Source organism: Peromyscus maniculatus, chromosome 1 (assembly GCF_049852395.1).
Source record: "Peromyscus maniculatus bairdii isolate BWxNUB_F1_BW_parent chromosome 1, HU_Pman_BW_mat_3.1, whole genome shotgun sequence".
Lineage (NCBI taxonomy): Eukaryota > Metazoa > Chordata > Mammalia > Rodentia > Cricetidae > Peromyscus > Peromyscus maniculatus.
In genome coordinates, this window is record NC_134852.1 from 5,671,163 (window position 1) to 5,694,583 (window position 23,421).

Consider the following 23,421-nt stretch of genomic DNA (forward strand, 5'->3'; position numbering starts at 1 on the left):
TTTTATTTCTCTCCAGTATTTGATAGCTATTTGAGTTGTTTTAACTTTTTTACTATTAGCAACACACTGCTGTAAACCTTCATGTACATGTTTCATAGGTGCACATTTTCAGTAGTTTGAGGATATATTCCTAAGGGTAGAATTGTTGAGTAACAGAGTAACAATGTTTTGCATTTTGACCAACCACCAAACTGTTTTGCCAAAGTGGCACACCATTTTACAATCTCACCAAATCCTTGTTTTTAAGGCTCTGATTTTTGTACAAAAGCATTCAATCATTCTGTCAGACCAAACCAGGAAAAGTAAGCTATAGTTCAGAGCTGTTCTATTCCATTTACTATGCAAAGCCATTCTTGGCGTTTGCAACTCTCAGCCCTTTTGAGTATTTGAGTATGAGTCTTGATGTTCCCAATAACTCCACCCATTCACTAAGCTGTCACAAGAGACATCTTTGACCAGGCTCTCTGAGGAGATTAAAGTTAGAGCAAAGGGCAAATTACTTAGCCAGGCTGAGACAACATGTTAATAAAGGCAGAGTGTATGCTGCACAAAATGTTTGGAAGAAACAAAGCAGAGTAAAGGCATTGACTATGTGGGCCAGAGAAGGCCAGTGTGAATCACCAGGGAAGACACTGAGAGGTGTCTTTTGAGGGGAAGCCTGGATGGAGACGTCCACAGAGATGTCTAAGAAACCAGCAACTGTAGGCAGAAGACACAGCAGAGGCAAATAACTCAAGCAGGAAGACATATTGTGTGATTTGAGACAAGACAACAATGATCAGAATGGCAGGATAACAGGTCATATTGTAGGGATTCCCAATAGCCAATAAGAAAATCAAGAAACAGCCATATTATCTGGTCAGGGTCCTTGACTCTGGGAGCAACCACACCCCTTTCCTTCTGCAACAGCCTTTCCTTTCCCGCTCTCCCCATTCCAGCTTTTAAACATTCTATAGCAAAGTTCCCAATAGGGATGTAAGTTACGCTATGTGAATGACAAAGAAGCAAAGGATGTATAAAACATTTTGTTCCAGATATTTGGATCTCTGGCTTTGTGGAGAAATCCCACATACTATGCTAGTACACAATAAAGACTACTTCATGCAAAAAAAGCCTCAGGGTCCCATTTCTCTGTTCTGAAAGCATGATGGCTAGGGAATTTGCTTCATCAAAATGCAGAGAAGAAACTGAGAAGGCCTAATGAACAACAAGATAAGGGGCCTATCATGTTCTTAGAAAGGATAAAGGATCATATGAAAAAGTGGTTGGAATTAGACATTAGTAAAGGAATGTGTACCTATCAATGGCCAGACATAGAAAAAATGTTTAAAAGAACTGAGTGACAAAAGGGTAAGGACTGAAAAAAATCTATGGAGAGAGGTGCAACATGTCTATTTAGGAAGAAACAAAGAAAAACAGAAGCCAAGGGCTGACTGTGAACTATGACAATCTACACTAATAATGGTGGACATGGACAAGGGTCTGGGAAATCAAGGTCCAAATATAAGGAAAACAAATGCTATCAACATAGGGAAAGGGGCATTTTTCCAACTTAAAGTTATAGCAAAAATAGAGGTCTTCATGCATTTTAGCAAGGATAAAGAGTCACTGAACGATGTCTTTTGTCATCTGAACTGCAATCACACAGTTAACTGTGGAGATGTTTGATTCCATGCTTTCCTTCCTGCCTTTTCTCTTTGGAGAACTGTTCCCTCACATCAAAGTCATTTTGATAACGTGACACACATCTTGTTAAAATATAAACATTTTTCTAACCACACAGAGGGAGAAAAAAGATATGATATTCCAAGTGGAGAAAAAAATTCACTAAAAAAAGCTTTTGTGGGAGGGGAGCTGGAGAGTAAAGAAGACTTTTTGTCCTTACAGAGGACTCGGGTTCAATTCCTGGGCCATAAATAGTGGTTCATAAGCATCCATACTTCCAGTTCCAGGAGATATGTTGCTCTCTTTTCCACATATGCACAAATAGGTAAAACACTCACACATAAAATAAAATGAGTAAATCTAATTCTGTTTATATATTATGGATCCCAGTTTCCTGTTTTTGTGGGATGCCTGAATATTCAAATGAGTTTGTTTCTTATTCTTGTGCCTTCTATTCGGCTCTTTCCTTCTGTTTATGTGTCTATTCAAATTTGATGTGATAGTCTTTCTTTTAAACTCTATGGTGATATTTTTTCACACACTAATAAAATTTAACTCAAGATCAGAGAACAGAGCTAGACATACAGTTACTCATGCAGGTCAGGCAATGGCAGCACACATTTTTAATCCTAGCACTCAGCAGGCTAAAGCAGAGATCCATTTGGATCTCTGTGAGTTCAAGGCCACCCTAGATTACATGAGATTAATCCAGTCTAAAAGAAACAGAGCCAGGCAGTAGTGGCACACATCTTTAATACCAGCATTTGCGATCTCAGATCTCTGCTACTAGTACTTGGGAAGCATGTTCACCATTAATCCAAGCACTGGGAAGACGGACACAGGAAGTGATAAGGCTGGGCAGAGAAAGGCATACAAGGCAGGAGTAGAAGGAATGCAAGGCTCTTTTGCTGAGGACTCCGAGGCATTTAGTCACAAAATTCATGGAGAGAGGATCTTGCCTCCCCTTTTAGCTTGAGGATTTATGAGTGGTGAGAAGTTTCTCTAGTGGTTTGTTCCTTTGTCTCTCTGATCTTTCAGTATGTACCCCAATATATGGATCCGACTTTTTAAATAAGACCAATTAGGACTCGGGCAACAAATCTCATTGTATTTTATTTTGTTTTATTTTAATATTATATCTTAGAATCCTATACTTTTCTAATGACATAAAGAAAGAGAATAGATCCAGATGGAAGGGGAAGGAGGGAGGTTCTATGAAGAAATGAGGTTGTGGAAACCAATATACATGATATGGGAAAAGAATTGATTTTCAATAAAAGACCTCTGTGTTAATTCATGATGAGAGTCCAATTCACAGACTATCCTCATATTTGTCCCTGTGTTGGATCAGTGTCTTCTTCCATGTTATTCCAAACATTGTCTTCTTCATTGTTAGTGAAGTCTGAACTGTACTTGATAAATGCAGGATGAAGTTCTGGTCACTCTGGCAACATGCTCCATGATAGTCTAAAAACTTGTATGCTCACTGGGAATGTGGCACCAATATGTGGACAGGGCCTGTTATCAGTGGACTGTGATTTGTAATTTTTAACATGTAATTTGGAGCATATCCCCATGAATTCCCTGCTAAAAGGCACAGCTTGAAACAAACCTATGCAGGTTAGGCACAGATGAAGAAAACTACATCAAGAGTTGAGTGTTTGTTTATTATGGGACATGTTCAGCAGGTGACTGTAAAGTGTCTTTTCCTAACAAATCTGACTTGTGCTGGTGCAAAGTGGAAATAAAGTATCCTGAGGAAAGGGAACTCAGTGATAAGTTACTCTGAATTATCCTGAAGGAAATTAAGGCAAAAGTAAGTTCAGATGCTCCCACAATCAGAACCTCCTCTGTCATGAGTGTCCCCTTCCCTGATCTGAGGAGACTCAAATATCCCCAGGGTAAGAGAGGTGGTTGCTCCTTCTCTCTCAGAATCTCTGCATGTGTGTCTTTCATTTCCTCTTCCTGTCCATTTAGACAGCACTTTTTATTACAACTAGTTATCTTTCTGGCCTTGAAGATGCTTTTGTGAAGATACAGGGCTTGTAAAGCCACAGAGACACATTGAGCACATGACTACACTCCTTATGGAGCCAAGCCCTTTCTCTGACACTTCAGTTATTTAAGAATTGCTTCCTTCTATTACCCATGCAGTGATTATTAACCACTGAGAGCATGTTACAAACACTTAGTCCTGGGCCAGAATGTGACTGGTGTTTCTAACTGGCTCCTTTCTGATACTGAAGAAGCATCTTTGCAAAGGTACCAATAATGGGTAAATTAGTGGCCGCTTTCTACACATGAGGGAGGTACATAGAAGGGAAGTTGAGTATCTCTAACAGTGGAAGTCAAGTCTAGTGTCAAGGCTGCAATGAAGATGGGTGGAGTCTAGTCCTGATCAGAGGGTAAGACACACTTAGGATTGCTTACCCGTTAAGGAAGACCAGCACTCCCTCAGCCTCCAAGACTGAAACTGCTCCCTGAGATAGACCCTGCCAGTCCCGATTGGACTAAGAGGTGAGTCTTTGTCCATATAGCCAAACACCCCAGCCTGTAGGCTTTGGGCCCAGGGGTACAACCTTGCTCCCCCACACCATCACCCATTGCAGTCTCAGTTTCAGGCCAGTAGGCAGGTCTCCTGCAGACAGGTTGGACTACCACTATCCCCCACCAGACCCTGTAATCACAAACCCCACCCCTTCAAATTCCACTGACCCCCGAGACTGCAGGTGCTCCCTCAGACAGAGTCTGCCAGCACCGATTGGACTACGAGCTGATTCCTAAGACACAAAGTCCATTAGCCCTGATTGGACCAAGAGCCCTGATTAGACCAAGAGCCTCCAATGGATCAAGAGTATCGATCAGTTCAAGAGAGGCTCCCTCAGACACAGACACCGCTTGCACTGAGTGGAGAAAGAGATGGGTAGACACCAGTGCAAAAATACAGTCAACAACATAAAAACCAATATGGCTCCATCAGAACCTAGGGGTTCTATATCAGAAAGACCTGAACTTCCAAATGCAGAAGAAATTGACCTTAAAAATGACATTAAGAAAATGATAGAGGCCTTTAAAGAAAAAATGAGCACTCAGTCATTTTCTGACTCTGAGTGTGTGAGCACTTAGGATGCCATGGGGCTGAATCCGCTCTTCCCAGGTGGCCCCTCCGGCCAGCCAGGCCCCTCCTATGAGGGCTGCTCCCAGACAAGCACCTGCAGCTCATCCTCCAGGAGCAGCTGCACCATCTGCAGTTGACTCACCTCTGCACACAGGCAGCCAAGTCTGATGGCCCAGATGGCCACCACTGTAGCTGGTGTGGCTGTGGGCTCCGCAGTGGAGTCCACCGTGGGTCATGCCATCACTGGGGGCTTCAGTGGAGCTGGTGATGCTGAGCCTGCAAGGCCTGACATCACTTACCAGGAGCCCCACGGATCTCAGTTGCTGGACTAGCAATCTTGTGGGCCTTGCTCTCTTGAGATCAAACAGTTTCTGGAGTATGCCCAGAATCAGAATTCGGTCAAGCTCTTTGAGGGATTCAATGAAGTGTTGTGGCAGTGCAGAATTGCAAACGGTTTATTGCAATCAAAAAGTTCAAACTGAAGAAATTGATATGGGCTCTACATTGACAGTGCAAGTGAGGACCCTGACCAAACCTTATTTCTTATAGATCCATTGCTTCAGAATATCCATGAAAGAGTTCTAACTATATAGATATTCACTGAGGCTTGTAGTGTTGGGAATGAAAAATGATGATCTCTTTGAATCAACTGTATTGGTTTTTTTGTGAGTTAATGGAAATAAAGTTGTTTTATTCTAAAAAAAAAGAAAAAATTACATTAGAGAAATTGAGCAAAAGACAAATAAAAATTGGAAGAAATCAATGAATCTCTTAAAGAAAGCCAGAAAAAGCAATTAAAGAGGTGAAGGAAACAGTTCAAGATTTGAAAACTGAAATAGAGGAAATAAAGAAGACACAAACTGAGGGAATGCTGCAAATGGAATATCTGAGTAAATGAACAGGAACTACAAATGCAAGCATAACCAACAGAATGCAAGAGATGGAAGAGAGAATCTCTGGAATTGAAGATACAATAGCAGAAATAGATTGTTAAGTCAAAGAAAACACTAAAGCCAGAAAAGTCATAACACAAACATCCAGGAAATTCGGGACACCATGAAAAGACCAAACCTAAGAATAATAGGGATAAAAGAAGAAGAATACCAACACAAAGGCACAGAAAATATATTCAAAACATCATAGATTCAAACTTTCCCAACCTAAAGAAGGAAATTCCTATAAAGATGCAAGAAGCTTACAGAACGCCAAAGAGTCTGGATCCAAAAAGAAGTCCCTTCACCACATAATAATTAATCCATTAAACATACAGAATAAAGAAAAAAATAGTAAGAGCTGCAAAGGAAAAAGGCCAAGTAACATATAAAGGCAGACCAATCAGAATAACACCCGAATTCTCAATGGAGACTCTAAAAGCCAGAAGGTCCTGGACAGATGTTATGCAGACACCAAGAGACCATGGATGCCAACCCAGACTACTATAACCAGTAAAACTCTCAATTGCCATCGACGGTGTAAACAAAATATTCCATGGTAAAACCAGATTTAAATGATAGATACCATCATATCCAGCCCTATAGAAAGCACTAGAAGGAAAAAATCCAACTTAAGGAACTTAGATACACCCACAAAATGCAGGCAATATATAATCCCACATCAGCAAATACCAAATATGCAACACTACCACCAAACAATAACAGGAGTTAACAATCACTGGTCATTAATATCCATTAATATCAATGGACTCAATTCACATATACAAAGACACAAGCTACCAGAATGGATATGAAAACAGCATCCATCCTTCTGCTACATACAAGAAACAGACCTCAATTTCAAGGACAGACACTCAGAGTAAAAGGTTGGGAAAAGACTTTACAATCAAATGGAGTTAAGACGCAAGCTGATATAGTTATCATAATTTCTAATAAAATAGAATTCAAACTAAAATCAATCAAAAGAGTTTGGGAAGGACATTACATATTTATCACAGGGAAAATCCACCAAGATGAAGCCTCAATTCTGAACATTTATGCTCCAAGTACAAGGGCACCCACATTTGTAAAAGAGACATTACAAAAGCTTAAATTGCATATTAAACCTCACACACTAGTAGTGGGAGACTTCAACACCCCACTCTCACCAATGGACAGGTCTGCCAGAAAGAAACCTAACACAGAAATAAGGGAAATAACAGATATCATGACTCAAATGGCCTTAATAGATATCTACAGAACATTCCACCATAACAAAAAAGAGTATAGCTTCTTCTCAGCAAAACATGGAACCTTCTATAAAATTGACCACATGCTTCATCACAAAGCAAATCTCAACAGATACAAAAAATTGAAATAACCTCCTGTATCTTATTGGACTTCTTTGACTTAAAGTTAGATTTCAACAACAACAAAAATTACAGAAAACCTACGATATCATGAAAACTGAATAATGCCCAACTGAATCACCAATGAGAAAAGAAAAAATAAAGAAAGAAATTAAAGACTTCATAGAATTCACTGAAAACGAATGTTCTACATACACAAACTTATGGGAAACTATGAAAGCAGTGCTAAGTGGAAAATTCATAGCACTAAATGTCCACATAAAGAAGATGGAGAAATCTCACACAATTCACTTAACAGCACAACTGAAATCTCTAGAACAAAAAGAAGCATATTCATGCAGAAAAAACAGATGCTAGGAAATAATCAAATTGAAGGCTGAAATCAATAATATAGACACATAAGAACAATACAAAGAATCAATGAAACAAAGAGTTGGTTCTTTGAGAAAATCAACAAGAAAAACAATCCTTATCCAAATTAACCAAAAGGCAAAGGGAGAGCATCCAAATTAACAAAATCAGAAATGAAAAGGGAGACAAAACAACAGAAATGAGGAATCCCATAGAAACGTAAGATCATACTTAAAAAAAACCTGTACTCCACAAAATTGGAAAATCTGAAAGAAATGGACAATTTCCTGGATAGGTACCACATACTAAAGTTAAATGAAGACCAGATAAAATAGAAACAGTCATTAAAAGTCTCCCAACCATAAAAAAGCCCAGGACCTGATGGTTTCAATGCAGAATTCTTGCACATTTTCAAAGAAGAGCCAATTAACCAATACTCTTCAAATTGTTCCACACAATAGAAACAGAAGGAATATTACCAAACTCTTTCTATGAGGCTACAGTTACCTTGATAGCCAAACCAAATCAAGATGCAGAAAAGAAAGTGAATTACAGACCAATTTCCCTTATGAACATCGATGCAAAATACTCAAAAAAATATAGGCAAACAGAATCCAAGAACACATAAAAAATTATCCACATGACCAAGTAGGCTTCATCTCAGGGATGCAAGGATGGTTCAACATACAAAATTCTGTCAATGTAATACACCATATAAAAAATCTGAAAGAAAAAAAAACCCACATGATCATCTCATTAGATGCTGAAATGGCCTTTGAAAAAATTCAACACCAGTTCATGATAAAGGTTCTGAAGAGATAAGGAATACAAGGACCACACTTTAACATAGTAAAGGTAATTACTATGGTAATTACTATGGTAAAGGTAATTACAGCAGGCCGATAGCTGACATCAAATTAAATAGAGAGAAATTCAAAGCGATTCCTCCACTAAATTCAGGAACAAGACAAGGCTGTCCACTCTCCCCATACTTATTCAATATAGTACTTGAAGTTCTAGCTAGAGCAATAAGAGAGCAAAAGAAGATCAAGGGTATACAAATTAGAAAGGAAGTAGTCGAACTTTCACTATTTGCAGATGATATGCTAGTATACAAAAATGACCCCAAAAATTCTACCAGGGAACTCCTCAGCAGATAAACTCCTTCAGTAAGGTGGCAGGATACAAGATTAACTCAAAAAAATCAATAGCCCTCCAATATACAAATGATAGACTGGCTGAGAAAGAAATCAGAGAAACATCACTATTTGCAATAGTCACAAATAATATTAAATACCTTGGGGTAACTCTACTTAATAAGTGAAAAACCTGTATGATAAGAACTTTAAGTCACTGAAGAAAGAAATTGAAGAAGATATCAGAAAATGGAAAGATCTCCCATGCTCACGGATAGGTAGAATTAACATAGTAAAAATGGCAATCTTACCAAAAGCAATCTACAGATTCAATGCAATCCCCACCAAAACCCCAACACAAATCTTCACAGACTTAGAAAGAACAATACTCAACTTCATATGGAAAAACAAAAGCCAGGAGAGAAAAAGAATACTGTATAATAAAGCAATCACTGGAGGCATCACAATCCCTGACCTCAAGCTCTACTATAGAGCTATAGTAATAAAATCCCCTTGGTACTGGTGTAAAAACTGATGTGGACCAATGGAATCAAATTGAAGACTTTTACATTAATCTGTACACTGCTTGAACAACTGGTTCTTTTGAAAGCTAAACACATTTATCCCATGATTGATAGTTCTACTCCTAGGTCTTTAGTTTAAGGAATTGGAAACACCAATTACAGTATCTCATACTTCCAAATTTCACAAGAGCTTCAATAAATGTAGTCAAATCAGGTCACTCAGGTGAGCATCATTCAGGAAATGGGAAAATATGTTGTGTGCATATATGGAATGACACTGTTAACCAAATACAGCACACTTGAATCTTAAAGACCTCTTATTCAGTAACAGGACCAGTCACATAGGAACCCTTTTCTGAGACAGGATAGCTAGGACTTTGATGTTTCTAAATTATATGCAGTTTCCAAATGGTACCATCAGAAAGTGGTTTCCCTGAAGCAGAGACCAGGCAATGACTGACAGAGAAGATCTCAAGGGAACTTCTTCCAGTAAGAGTAGGAGACTCATACTTATGTGAAAGTGATTGCTTAGATCATAGTTTTATGTGAAATGTATCCATCTATGCTAGTAAGTAGGCAAATTTTGTTGCATAAAAGTCACTTGACATCAGAGGTTCTAAAAAGTGACATTGGGATGAGGGGGCCAATAGAGGGTAGGGAATGGGGGATGAGAACATAAGGGAATGGGATGGTTGAGCTGGAACAGGGATGGAGTGGTAGAGCAATGAAAGAGATACCACAATAGAGGGAGAAATCATAAGAATAGGGAGAAACTGTGTGCTAGGGAATTTCCCAGGAATCCACAAGGATGACCCCACCTTAGACTACTAGCAATAGTGGAGAGGGTGCCTGAACTTGCTCACTCCAGTAATCAGATTGGTAAATACCTTAACTGTAATAAGAGAGCCTTCATCCAGTAACTGATGGAAGCAGATGCAGAGATCCACAGCCACCACCAGGCCGAGCTCTAGGAGTCCAGTCAAACAGAGAGAATAGGGATTCGATGAGCAAGGGGCATCACGATCATGATAGGCAAAGCTGCAGAGACAACCAAACCAATCTATTGGGAACTCATGAACATTAGATCAACAGCTGTGAAGCCTGCATGAGACTGAACTATGCCCTGTGCATAAGTGAGAAAGTTGTGTAGCTTGGTCTGTTTAAGGGGCCCCTGGCAGTGGGATCAGGATCTATCCCTGGTGCATGAGCTGCAGTTTTGGAGCCCACTACCTCTGGTGGGACACCTTGCATAGCCTTGATGCAGGGGGAGGTACTTGGTCCTGCCTATACTGAATATGTCAGGCTCTGCTGACTCCCCATGGGAGGGAGGCCTTACCTTGTTGGAGGAGGGAATGGGGGGTGGGCTTGGAGGGAAAGCTAGAGAGATGGGAGGATGGAAGAGAGGGGGATCTATGGTTGGTATGTAAAACTAACAAATATTCCTTATTAAAAAAAGAAAAAAAGGACGAGCGACAACGATTCCAGGAAGTGAAACTCTCACAGGGTGCTGTGACTCCATCTCTCTCTTGTGCAATGGATATGATCTGTGCTTTCCTCTTTAAATAAGGGAAATGTCTAGGCAACAGAATATTTGAGTTGTTGCTGCTTTAGGCTGTCAATTGTTATAGAAAGCTGAATGGACTCATTTGCATTAAATTCTGTTAAACCTCCAGTAGTAATCTGAATCCAGACAACGAGTTCATCATTGTAGTAAGTTGTACGTGAGATCCCAGTGTACCCCTAATAAGGACCTGAACTCATTAATATATTGCCATTCAGTGGTTCAACCTAAGCACATTTCTTTGCCAGTATCAGTGTTCAGAGGCTGCAGTAGTATGTCCTAGTTTCTGATGGTTGGAGGAAAGCTAGTGTGAGTGTTACTGGCATTTTAGTGATAGACAGGTCATATTTCTATCTTTTCTCTCTCTCTCTCTCTCTCTCTCTCTCTCTCTCTCTCTCTCTCTCTCCTCCCTCTCTCTCTCTCCCGCTCTCTCTCTGCATGTGTGTATCAGTGTATATCATTTGCATCTTGTGTATTCAATTGAATTTGCCTTGAGGGAAAAATGGGTGTCTGTGGGAGAGCTTACCTGTGTTCACTCTGAACATCAGAAGGGCTTCTGTGATCTTGCAGCAAGGAGATCCCTTAGTAAGGAGTCTGCATAGATGAGGTAAGGCCTGGAGTAGAATGACTGAAGATGGATTGCAGGGTTAAAGGAATAGATGAAGGGGGAAAGGGGCCTGGAGTGCTGCTGCATGTGCAAGGATCAATAGGACATACAGATGTCTTGAGTCTTCACTGCACTTGAGCTGTGCTGATGTCCAGGGGACAGTGGTAGAAACAGTTAATGCTGGTTTTAGGTTGGTATGAGAATGAGACAGGAAAGATAGAGTAACCGAGGGAGACTCTTCACTCCTGAAGTTAATTTGGGTGTCAATCATAACCATCACAGATAGTGACACAGAAGTTTAGAAAGAGTTCTGCAAGTTCTAGGTGACTCACTGGGGAAGCTGACTTCCCTCTTTGCCTGGGCTTGTGGTTTGTAACTGATAATTTTTTTATTCTTCTGACTTCTTCATTTCTGTCACAGGAAGGCCCTCCTACTCCCTCCTTTTCTTCCAAACCTCCTCACTGGGATTTTCCCTCTGTTCCTTTGTCTCTGTACACAGTTCCTGATACGACAGTTCTCAATTCCCTCAGCAATAATGCTCAGGCTGCTCTGTAATGTGCAGGAATATCACTTGCAGACTTTCAAACTGAAGCTGGTAATAATAACCCTCTGCCTTTTTCTTGGGGCACAATAAAGTGTGAGAATCAACTGATTCTGTAACATGCAGGAGTTCATTTATGGATACTTATTTCTGACAATATGAATTGGGATGAGAGAGTGCATTGGTTAATGATATGTAAAATTAAATTAAATTATAAAATAAAAAATACAATAAAAATTTTGTCATCTTGAAGTAGACTTAAAGTCACTTTGGAAATAGGGGTCCTAGGGTCTAATGCTACCCCTCTAAGAGGATACAGGGGGCAAAGTTTGGAACTCCTGACACAGCACTTCCATCCCCTGTTCCCAGCATGTAGTTTGCTGACTTAGGTGTAGGAGGAGGAGGGTCTGTATTTTCATAGACACTGGGCATCTTTGCAGGATCCATCCAGCCCTTTCTCTTCTGGTTCACTTTGGTGTTGCTCACTCCTCCTCCCACAGCTTCATGAAGAACTGTCTGAAGTGTAACTAAGTATTGATAGTGGTTGAAGTTAGGACAACCATTTGTCCCCTGAGGGAGGAGCAATAGTTCTGCTCATGCTTCTATCAGCAATGTCTTCCTTTCATCATGTTTTATGAATTCCTTAGGGTGTATTGGCCTGTTTAAGTAGTTTATCTGGTCTTGATTTAACTTTGTTACATTGTACCTATCCAGAAAATTGTCCATTTCTTTCAGATTTTCCAATATTGTAGAGTATAGGTTCTGAAGTATGACCTGATGATTATCTGGATTTCTGCATTATCTGTTGTTATCTCTCCCTTTTCATGTATGATTTTTGTGATTTGGATCAACAGTCATTAAAAGTCTACCAACCAAAAATGTCCAGGATCAGATGGTTTCAGTGCAGAATTCTACCAGAATTTCAAAGAAGAGCTAATTCCAATACTCTTCAAATTGTTCCACACAATAGAAACAGAAGGGACATTACCAAATTCTTTTTATGAGGCTACAGTTACCCTGATACACATATCACACAACAATGCAATGCAGAAGAGAATTACAGACCAATGTCTCTCATGAACACTGATGCAAAAATACTCAATAAAATATTGGCAAGCTGAATCAAAGAACACATCAAAAATTACCACCATGATCAAGTAGGCTTCATCCAAGGGAAGCAAGGATGGTTCAACATATGAAATTCTGTCAATGTAATACACCACATAAACAAACTGAAAGAAAAAAAACATGATCATCTCCTTAGATGCTGAAAAAGCCTTTGACAAAAAATCCAACACCCCTTAATGATAAAAGTCCTAGAGAGATCAGGAACACAAGGAACATACCTAAACATAATAAAGGCAATTTACAGCAAGCTGACAGCCAACATCAAAATAAATGGAGAGAAACTCAAAGGGATTCCATTAAAATCAGGAGCAAGACAAGGTTGCCTACTTTCCCCATATTTATTCAGTATAATACTTGAAGTTCTAGCTAGAGTAATAAGACAACAAAAGGAGACCAAAGGGATAGAAAATGGAAAGGAAGAAGTCAAACTTTCACTATTTGCAGATGATAAGATAGTATACATTAGTGACCCCAAAAATTCTACCAGGGAACTCCTACAGCTGATAAACTCCTTCAGTAAGGTAGCAGGATACAATATTAACTAAAAAAAATCAGTAGCCCTCCTATATAAATAAAAAAGGGGCTGATAAAGAAATCAGACAAACACCGCCATTTACAATAGCCACAAATAATATAAAATACCTTGAAGTAACTCTAAGCAAGTAAGTGAAGGACCTGTAGGACAAGAACTTTAAGTCACTGAAGAAAGAAATTGAAGAAGATATCAGAAAATGGAAAGATCTCCCATGCTCATAGATAGGCAGGATTATCCTAGTAAAAATGACAATCTTACCAAAATCAATCTACAGATTCAATGCAATCCCCATAAAAATCCCAACACAAATCTTCACAGACCTGCAGAGAACAATACTCAACTTCATATGGAAAAGCAAAAATTCCAGGATAGCTAAAAAAATTTTGTACAACATAACAACCTCTGGAGGCATCATGATCCTTGACTTCAAGCTCTACTCTAGAGCTACAATAATAAAACAGCTTGGTACTGGCATAAAAACCGACATGTGGACCAATGGAATGGAATTGAAGACTCGGACATTAATCTGCACACCTATGAATATATAATTTTTTTTTTACAAAGATACCAAAACTGTACAATAGAAAAAAAAAGAAAGCATCTTCAACAAATGGTGCTGGTATAACTGGATGTCAACATGTAGAAGATTGCAAATAGATCCACATCTGTTCCCATGCACAGAACAGTCCAAGTGGATCAAAGACCTCAACATGAAATCTTGTGAGCTAGTGTTGTGTACAGAGTGGAAAGGACTTAGCACATATAGGCTGGGTGGTATCATGTGTCATCCTAGCTCCTTTTAGCCCTTTCATTGACCTCCATGTAGTAACTATCAGAGAACCCATTTCTAGTGTTCACTCTAAACATCATAAATCAGGATCAGTAAATGTCTCCTGCTACCATGTGCCTACTGGAGTCAGATTAATGTATCATAGGTCCAGTTAGTGTTTTTCATTAGGGCAGAATGAGGTGGTATACTGATGGTGTGGACAATTGTAGACTCCTCAGGACTGCTCAGTTACTAGTTGTGGTGTCACATCTTTGTAAATCCAGCACTTTAGAAGAAGGGGAAGGTGGATATTTTTGAGTTTAAGACCAACCAGGTCTACATAGTGAATTCCAGGACAGCTAGGGCTCTGTAGAGAGACCTTGTCTCAAAACAACAAAAACAACAAAACAACAACAACAACACAAAAAGAAAACAAAAGGATCTTATCAGTTAAAAGGACAAATTGAGTACAGCGTACCCAAATATCTGGACTTTCAGGTCTAGAGAATGAAATATGTAACCTAAGACCTGCTCTATGGTCAGCATCACTGAAGTGTAAATCAAGAAAAGAAACTAGATGAAACAAATTATAGGCTGAAACCTCCCATGAACACAGCTGCAAAATATGGAAAAAATTATTATTTCTCACCATGTAAAGACAGTCATAAACGGTACATATTCTGTGAGATCATGTTTATGAGATTTTGCTAAGTAGTCTATGATGCTGACACTGTGATAAACATTTACTAAATGTGTATTCTTCAGAACATATCCTGTTTATAGCTATGAGAATGCAGTATAAAATGAAAAGAACACCTCACAAAAAAGTAGAATTTACCCAGTCATGGAATCCCATTCAATGTTCAAAACGATATGATATTGATGATAGTAACAAGGTTACAATTAAAAACACACATAATGGGGACAGCTTTTGAGGAAGAGTTAGCATTTGTCAATATCCCACAGCCATTCACCATGGACACTTAGAAAAAAATAGGAACAAAGAACTTCCAGAGTCAGAATTATTTCCCGTGCCAAAACACCAAAGTTATCATCATACTGAATGGCGAGAAAACAGATATTTTGCATTAAATCCTGAAGAAGGTAAGAGAGTCTCCTCTCTTCAAACATTTCCAGCATTGTACTTGAGACTTAGCTAAGACAGAAATGGCATAAAAGTAAAAGGGCATTTCAATACAGGTAAAAAGAAGAGAGAGAAACAAACACCTCTATCATTGTTTGAAGATAACACACGATTTTTTATGTAGAACTTATGAATCATTGCATGATAATTCATCCTAGCAAGGTGTTTCTGAGATGGTTGATCAGCATGCTAATTTCTTTTGCATATATGGAAATAGGCAGTGGGGAGTGGAATAACAATCACATAAATTTCATCCAACTCTCAACCTCACATCTGTGATGTTACATTGCTGTTGTGAAGGTGTCTTTGATGGGGTCATACAGAGTGGTCAGCAAATGCCACAAATCAGAAAATTGTGTTAGGAAAACACCTTTTTTTGTGTCTACACTACCTTAATAATCCTTATTCTACCAGTGTGGTACTATTTGTTTTATATTTTAAAAAAAACTCCATGAAGAATAGGTTTTGAAGACTGAAAGGATGGGGAGTCACAGAGGTGGTTTTGGGGCATCATAGGCAGAGTAATTTGAATTCTTGGCTCTGATTTTACTCATCATTTTGGTATTGAGGCACCTTCCTTGTTTTTGTCAAATAGACAGAGCCTCCTGCCATGGAGAATGTGGCAATGTATAAAAATGGAAAATGACACATGAGAGGGAGGAAAGAAAATATGTATAGAAATGAGGACCCAAGCCAGACTGATGGGACAGCATAATCCCTCACTTTATAGATTCAGAAGTGTTGGTTCAGTAGAAAATGCCCACAGCAGGTGGAGGGACATGAATTGGCTGAGGAAAGATCTCACCAAAATCCTCACACCTTCCTCTTCACCCAAATCACATTTGCATCCTGGACAATTCTCTGACATAAGAAATGGATTTTCTTACAGAAAGCTTGAATCATCAGAATTATTTCTCAGACTCTGGAACCTTGAAAGATTTACTTCTTTCTCTTCTGATGACCTCTCAGCTTCATGGTGGATCTGTCTCTGGTTGCCCCAACCCTCAAAGACCAGAATTGCAATGACTATGAGGATCATGACAGCCATCCTCATTCTGATGAGATTCTCCACTGTGTGATCATGGTTCTCTGAGGCTGTGGTTGTGGACAAAGAAGTTACAGGGGTTAGGAACAGTCAAAATTTCCTCAAGATAACTAAATGCCCCCAAGATTACTAAATGTTCCCAATATAACTAAATATCTAACCAGATATCATGCCTTCCCTGGATGGAGCTTGGTCCCTCCTTTTTCAGGGGTATGATTTTGAATTCTCTTTATTCAAATGTCTTGAGATTGGGCATGTTCTAGGTTGGACTGAGAGTCTCAAATGATACCAAGAACAAAAGAGGAGGAAGAGGATGTGTGCATGCTTAGGAGAACTGAGTGTTTCACTTTCTCATTTACTGTAAATACCCTTCATTCTCATTCTATGAGTTCAGAGAGATCTGTGATGATTCTTTCCCATGGCATAGCTGGTTCCCTCCCCTATTCTTACTAGTTTTTTTTTAGCACCATTGTTCAAACATCAGTGAAAATATCAATTCGGAGTAGAATAAATTATTAAAACATTATTGGCCCTGATCCTAAGTCACTGCACTGAGCAGCCACAGGGCCATTCTGAGTGTGGTGTCTGTATGTCTGGTGAACTCAGCAGAGGTTGTGTGGACTCACATCCTCAGTCTGAGATGATTTCCTAAAGGGGTGTTTTTGCCGAGTGTTTGTTCCATTGTCACACTCAGACACCGCTATCTCTCCTGTGATCTGAGCATTCCCCTGATCCCTTCTGAGTATCCAGGGATCACACAGGGTTTCTTGAGGAGAAATTACCATATAGAATCAGAGGTGAGATATAGTTTCTGCCAATGTTGAGAACCTGTCTACTGTTGCTAATCTTTCCCACATGTTCTTTGCCACATCAGACCAAGAAATTTCTCTCTGTCCAGTTCAGTTAAGAGCACATCGTTCTGATGTAGATTGTCCTACATCTCTTTTCTCTCACATACCATGTACGAAAGCAGGATCAAGGTGTGGGGCAGAGTCATGCAGAGTGTTCTGCAGTCTTAGCTCTCAAACGAAGGTGTGAAGTGACTCTGTGTGTGTATTTGTGTGTGTAAGGTGTGTGTGCATGGTGTGTGTGTGTGTGTGTGTGTGTGTGTGTGTGTGTGTGTGTGTGTGTTTATGTGTACCAGGAAAGACAGTATATAGTAAGACATTGGGGTTTTACCTAATGGTTTCCCCAATAGCTTGAATAGCTCACACTAACCATAGATCCCAAGACTGACATATCTAACTGTTATTTTAGTCATCTTTACACATAATAGTTATTGAGACAAAGAGACAAGGTATAGCGTGAGGAGAGAGTGGTCCCTGTCTCCAATCAGTGTAGGAGACTAATGGGTCAGTGGTGGATCATACCTGGAGTTCCTATCCCTAAACCTCATCTTGTTCAGATGAGCACACCAAGGATTGGCAAAAGACACTCTTATCTGTCACCTCATAAAAGAAGGCTGAACCCATCCATTCTCAGTTCCTCTATTTCACCCTGAAGAGAAAGGTTGCAGACTTCATAATCAATCATCATGATGAATTATATCTTGTATGGTTCAACTATAGATGTGGGTCTGCATTCAACAGAAGGAGAATACAGCAGGCTTTGTAATTACTGCCACAAGGCTTCCTCATCCCCTGGAGACACAGAGACCTATGGGTACACTGAGTGAAAGAGTCTGTGAATACTGATACGTGGAGATGAGCAGAGGTTGTCACTGGGAACAAGCTTTTGCTTAGTGTCTTGAATCTGTCCAAGGCCTCCCCAAAGTGTTCTTTCAGACTAACTGAAACCTTCTGGATTCCACTGGCAAGAAAGAGAGTGAACATTCCTGGAAATATCCATGTTGGACTCCAGCATCATAATGGTGAATATCCAACTGAATGATCCCCTGCAGCAGTTATAATCCAATCCAATCAATAATTTTATTGATGCAGGGTTTATCTGTGTAGGTGCCTGTCCTGGGTCTTGCTTTGTAGACCAGGCTGGCCTCAGACTCACAGAGATCTTTCCGACTCTGTCACCCAATTGCTGAGATTAATGGTGAGTGCCACCAATGGCCGGCCAAACCAATTATTATTGTAGATGGATAATGTTGAGAAACCCCTTCAGCTCAGAATGATTAGAATACTTCACCTAGGACCAAGAGCTGTCCACAAGGGCAATGACACATGACAATAGATAAAGTGATGAGTTGAGGTCTCCATAGCACCTGTAGATGCCTCTGAGAGTGGAGGTCACAGAACTCACAGAGAATACTAGATCCATGCCCCATGATGTAGACAGAAGAAACCTGAATTCTGTGCCATGGCCCTGTGCCTCACCCTTGCACATGTCCCTGCCATTGTGAGACTGATCTGCCACAGAATCAAGTTCTGGATCATTCTTCTGTCAGAAGACACAGCCAAGGTCACCATTGAAGGAAACTTAAAGGTATGGGCCACCCTCTCCATTTTTTATGAAGATTATCAGCAGTCCAGAAACAGAAGGATTTGTCCAAGTCAGCATTTGCATAGCATCTGTATAAAGTCCATAATTAGCTGTTGTCCATCAGGATCCACACGACAACAGAGTCTTTACATACTTTTCTGCTGCCTGACTCCATAGATCTGAGGAGTGTGTTCTCAAGACCTTAGTGGCAGGATGGGGAGGTGAGTGTCTGGGTTTCCTGTTCTCCACTTTACCCAGCTGTCCAGTCCTCCATACTGAGTCTAAAAATCTGTCTCTGTATGTCACAAACTAAACCCTGGGCTTCTTGGGTCTCTGTTGGAATCTCTGTTTACTTCCACACTCACAAGCTGAAGTGACTGAGACATGAGGACGTTTCTGGACTACAAGCTGTGAGGCAGCCTGGGGATGGAGCATACTCCCTGCACTGAGTTACCTGATACTCACCAGCTGTTGGCATAGGTCTTGGGGGTGGTGGGCTGGAGGCTCTAATGGGTCCCAGGAAAAAGAAGAGTAGGAGGGTGAGGTTTAGATGCTAACTCAATGCCCTGCCTGTGCATGCTCTTCTGCATCTGCCCTGTAAACTCCCTAAAATTCTCATGCTGTCTACCCAAACTAGACTGTAGTAGAGGATGGAGTGGACATTACTAGAAAGACAGCTGCTGGCATCCACTTCTCTGGCAGGGAAAGTGCCTTCTGACTAACCTTCCTATTGTCCCCTTAATCCCATCGAAGTCAAGGGGTCTCCTAGGGATTGGATTGTAAGTCACTCTGAGTGTTCAGGGTCACCTCACCTGAGACAATGAGCTCCACAGGGGCACTGGCTTGTGTCAGCAGGTAGGGAGATGAGTCTTTGGAACCATAACACCTGTAGGTGCCCGAGAGGTCAGAGGTCACAGCACTCATGAAGAATTCTGCCTGGAAGTCCCAAGCTTCAGACTTTGATTTTAGTCTCTGGGGTTGTTGGGCAGCTCCCTCCTTGGACAGAATGAAAGTGTCCACTTTGAATGGTGACTGACACAGCAGGGTCACGTTGTCTCCAGAGTGCACTATGGAGTTAGGCTTCACTGAGAGGGAAGGACTGAAGGGAAGCTGTCCTAAAGAGAAGAGGGAGGATGAGAGGCTGCCTTCAATGTTCTGAGCTGACACCTCACCTCTGTATGCCCTGAGCACTTGGGAATCTGTCTATTTTCTCTGACTTAGGCCCATTCCTGTTCTCCTGCCTCTAAAACTCTTTCTTAATAAGATCCCTGTCCCTCATCCCAGCAATCTCCATATTATCTCCCCCATGAGAGCCCATGCAGAGTTTAAGTACCTAGGGGAATCTGTTTAGGTCCTCACCTGTGATGAGGATATCCAGGGGTTCACTGGGTACTGACCACCAGTGTGGGGTATGGTTGTAGTAACCATAACATCTGAATGTGCCTCTGTGGTCTGGAGTTACATGATCTACAGAGAACAAGGCTTGCCACTGCCTAATATTGGGTATAAAATGTGAGTTCAGGGAGATGAGAAACTTCTGGTCATCCTTGGTGAGAATGAACTTCTCATATCCCTCCCATGAGACACACTGGAGGGTCATATTCCTTCCTAAAGTCACCACAGGGCTGGGCAGGACTGACAGGCTGGGTTTATTATGGTAGTAGATACCTAGGAGAGAAGGAGTCAGACTGTTTCATGGCCTCACACAGCCAGAATGCTATCCAGGGCTAGGCTGTGGGAGGGGAATACTCCTGAGAGCAGAGCCTGGTCCTGAGACCCTCACCTGTCACCACAATCTCCAGGGTGTCACTAGGCTCTGACCAGCCAGCTGAGCTGTAACAGTAACAGCGATATTGTCCCCCATGTTGCTGTGTCACAGAAGGGATGGAGAACTTGGCCGTTTTCTCAGGCATCACTGGGGTCTGTGTATCCAAGAGATTTTGGCTTCCCTCTTTATGCAGAACACATATTTCTGCATCCAGGCTCCCCTGACACCTGATGGTCACAACACTTCTGAGAGAAACCACAGAGCCTGGCTCAGCCTTGATGGTGGGTTTGTGGAGGGTCCCTGGAAGAAAATTGAATAGAAGAAGGTGGGTCTGTCTGAAAGTGGCACAGATAAAGTCACACTTGCAGATGGCACTTTTTTTCTTTTAAATGAATTCATACAATGTATTCTGACAGCATCCTCCCTCATCCTTTCTCCCCTAGATCCACTACTCTGTTTCCCTTCAGAAAAGATCAAGTTTCCCAGTGATATTATCTGAACATGGCATGACAAACATGCAATAAGACTAGTCACACACCCTCATTTTAAGACTGGACAAGGGAATCCAGGAGGAGGAAAAATATCCCACGTGCAGGCAAAAGAGTCAGAGAATTCCCCACTTCCATTGTTATGGGTCTAACAAAAACCCAGAGCTAGCCAGGCAGTGGTGGTGCAGGTCTTTAACCCCAATACTCCGTAGGCAGATGCCACAGATGTCTGTGGGTTCAAGGCCAGCCTGGTCTACAAGTGAGTTCCAGGACAGCCAGAGCTACACAGTGAAACTCTAAAAAACAAAACAAGAAAGAACCCAAGGTAAACAACCACAGCATGTGTGCAGAGGGCCTAGGGCAGACCCATGCAGGCTCTGTGCTTGATGTTTTAGTCTCTGTGAGTCCTTATTATCCCTGCTTAGTTGATTGTGTGGTCCATGTTCTCCTGATGTCCTGAGTGCTCTGGCTCCTGCAACCCTTCCTCCCTCTCTTCTGCGGGGTTCCTGTAGCTGTTGTGGATGGCACATGAGCTGATGCAGAGTAACAGAAGGCCCCATAAGGATTCATCTCCGTCCTGGACCTCCTGGGCTTTGCTGTCACCCTCTGCCTTGGATTCTGTTTCTTGTGTCCCACTCTCTACCATGCTCTGTGTCATGGGCTTAGGAGCCCTGGCACCTCACACACACCACATACCAAGGCCTCCCTGAGCATCTGTATCATTTCAGCATCATTCTAGGGAAAGGCTGGGGTTCCTCACCTGAGACCAGGAGCTCCAGGGGGTCACTAGGTTCTGACCACACCTGTGGGCTGTTCTTGTTAACGCTGTAACATCTGAATGTCCACCTTTGGCTGGAGGTCACAGGGCCCACAGAGAACAGAGCCCAGAACTCTCTAGTAGAGTAGTTATACTGTGAGTCCAGTTTCCAGGCGTGCTTCTGAGGTCCTTCCTTAATCAGAATGAACCTGTGATATGACTGCCCTGAGACACACTGGAGGGTGACAGTCCCTCTTTCAGTTACCACAGGGCTGGGCTGGGCTGACAGGCTGGGTTTACTGTAGACTCCTAGGAGAGAAACAGGAATCAGTAAATGTTCTCAAGGTCTCATTATCTCCCATGATATGAGGTGGGGGACATTCTTGTGAACAGACCCACTTCTTGACTGTCAAGCCTGAGTCTGTGGACCCTATGTGTTCTCTCACCTGTCACCACCAGATCCAGTGTGTCACTCTCCCTTGACCATCCATCATGGGTCTGATATTGACAGCTATATCGCCCTGCATGGTAACGGTCTATTTTTGAGATTGAGAATTCAGCCTTGTTCCTAGGACTCTGTGGAATCTCTGTGCTCCATAGAATCTGGTATCCCCCTTTATAGAGTATGTATTCTTTGGCTTCTGTGGTCCCCTCACACAAGAAGATTACGGTAGTATGTTGAGACACTACAGAGGCTGGTTGTGCTCTGAGGATAGGCTTAGGGAGGGCCCCTGCAAGAAAATGAGCAGCTATGACCAAGGACAGCCAGCCTCAGATTTCAGGCCCATCCCCAACCCTCCAGTCATCCCCAGGGGCAGCACACATGTGTTGTCCTCACTGCCCAGGCATGGCTGCAGGAATGATGAGAAGTGAAGGTCAGGACATCTGCAGACACTCACTCACCTGCCAGCACTGGGGTCCCCAGGCCCAGAGTCAATCCTGGAAGAGAGTTCCCTGTGAGAGGTTTGTCCCTGAAGCTTGAGCAGGTCCTTCCACCCTGCAGAATCTCCTGAGACCCTGGGGTTTCCTGATGGACCAGTGCTGGGTTGTGGGGCAGCATCAACCCTAGACCCCAGTATCCCCTCCCCATCTCCACATCTCACCCAGACAGAGCAGGGCTGTGAAGGTGAAGGTCATGGCATCTCCTCCTGGAGGCTGCAGCTGTGCTCATGGGCAGAGCTACAGAGACTTTCTGGAGGGACGGGAGACACAGGGTGTGGTCTCTGGAGGCAGGACACTCCCCATGACATGGTTGTCCTGGAGCAGCCCCACAGGAAGGGGAAGTGCCATCCTCAGGCATCAGACTCTGACTTCCCCAAGGCTGTGGCTATGTTAGGCAGTAGACTCTGCAATCAATTCTTTGAGGGATGACATTTCCACAGTCCCATCATTGTCTGTCTCATTCTGTCCTCATCTTTGTCAGTTCCACCTGGATGAAACTGTATAAATATTACACATGAAAAATACATGTATGAATATTACACATGTGAAATACAAATTTACATGTGGGTTTGCTTTATTTCACTTTTTGTGTGAAGTGCTTCATATT

General features: G+C 41.7%; 1 protein-coding gene and 1 pseudogene across 1 annotated transcript; one reads left to right on the plus strand and one right to left on the minus strand.

Moving 5' to 3' along the window:
- Positions 1 to 4,807: 4,807 nt before the first annotated feature.
- On the plus strand, positions 4,808 to 5,265 carry LOC107400377 (coiled-coil-helix-coiled-coil-helix domain-containing protein 2 pseudogene; annotated as a pseudogene).
- Positions 5,266 to 12,114: 6,849 nt separating this feature from the next.
- On the minus strand, positions 12,115 to 23,050 carry LOC121826195 (leukocyte immunoglobulin-like receptor subfamily B member 3A). Its single transcript, XM_076568576.1, has 8 exons — positions 22,976 to 23,050; positions 22,776 to 22,811; positions 22,319 to 22,603; positions 21,876 to 22,181; positions 20,643 to 20,927; positions 20,219 to 20,527; positions 19,672 to 19,974; positions 12,115 to 16,476 (listed from the first exon to the last, which is right to left on the minus strand). The coding sequence occupies exons 1-8, from the start codon at positions 23,007 to 23,009 to the stop codon at positions 16,265 to 16,267; spliced, it is 1,770 nt and encodes a 589-aa protein (XP_076424691.1). The 5' UTR covers positions 23,010 to 23,050; the 3' UTR covers positions 12,115 to 16,264.
- Positions 23,051 to 23,421: the final 371 nt, after the last annotated feature.

Excerpts from the sequence above, each read along its gene's own strand:
- LOC121826195 (XM_076568576.1), bottom strand. The coding sequence starts at position 23,009 with ATGACCTTCACCTTCACAGCCCTGCTCTGTCTGG. Across the intron at positions 20,528-20,642 it reads CCTGGAGATTGTGGTGACAG|GTATCTACTACCATAATAAA; the intron begins GTGAGGGTCTCA and ends CTTCTCTCCTAG. Across the intron at positions 19,975-20,218 it reads CCTGGATATCCTCATCACAG|GACAGCTTCCCTTCAGTCCT; the intron begins GTGAGGACCTAA and ends TCTTCTCTTTAG.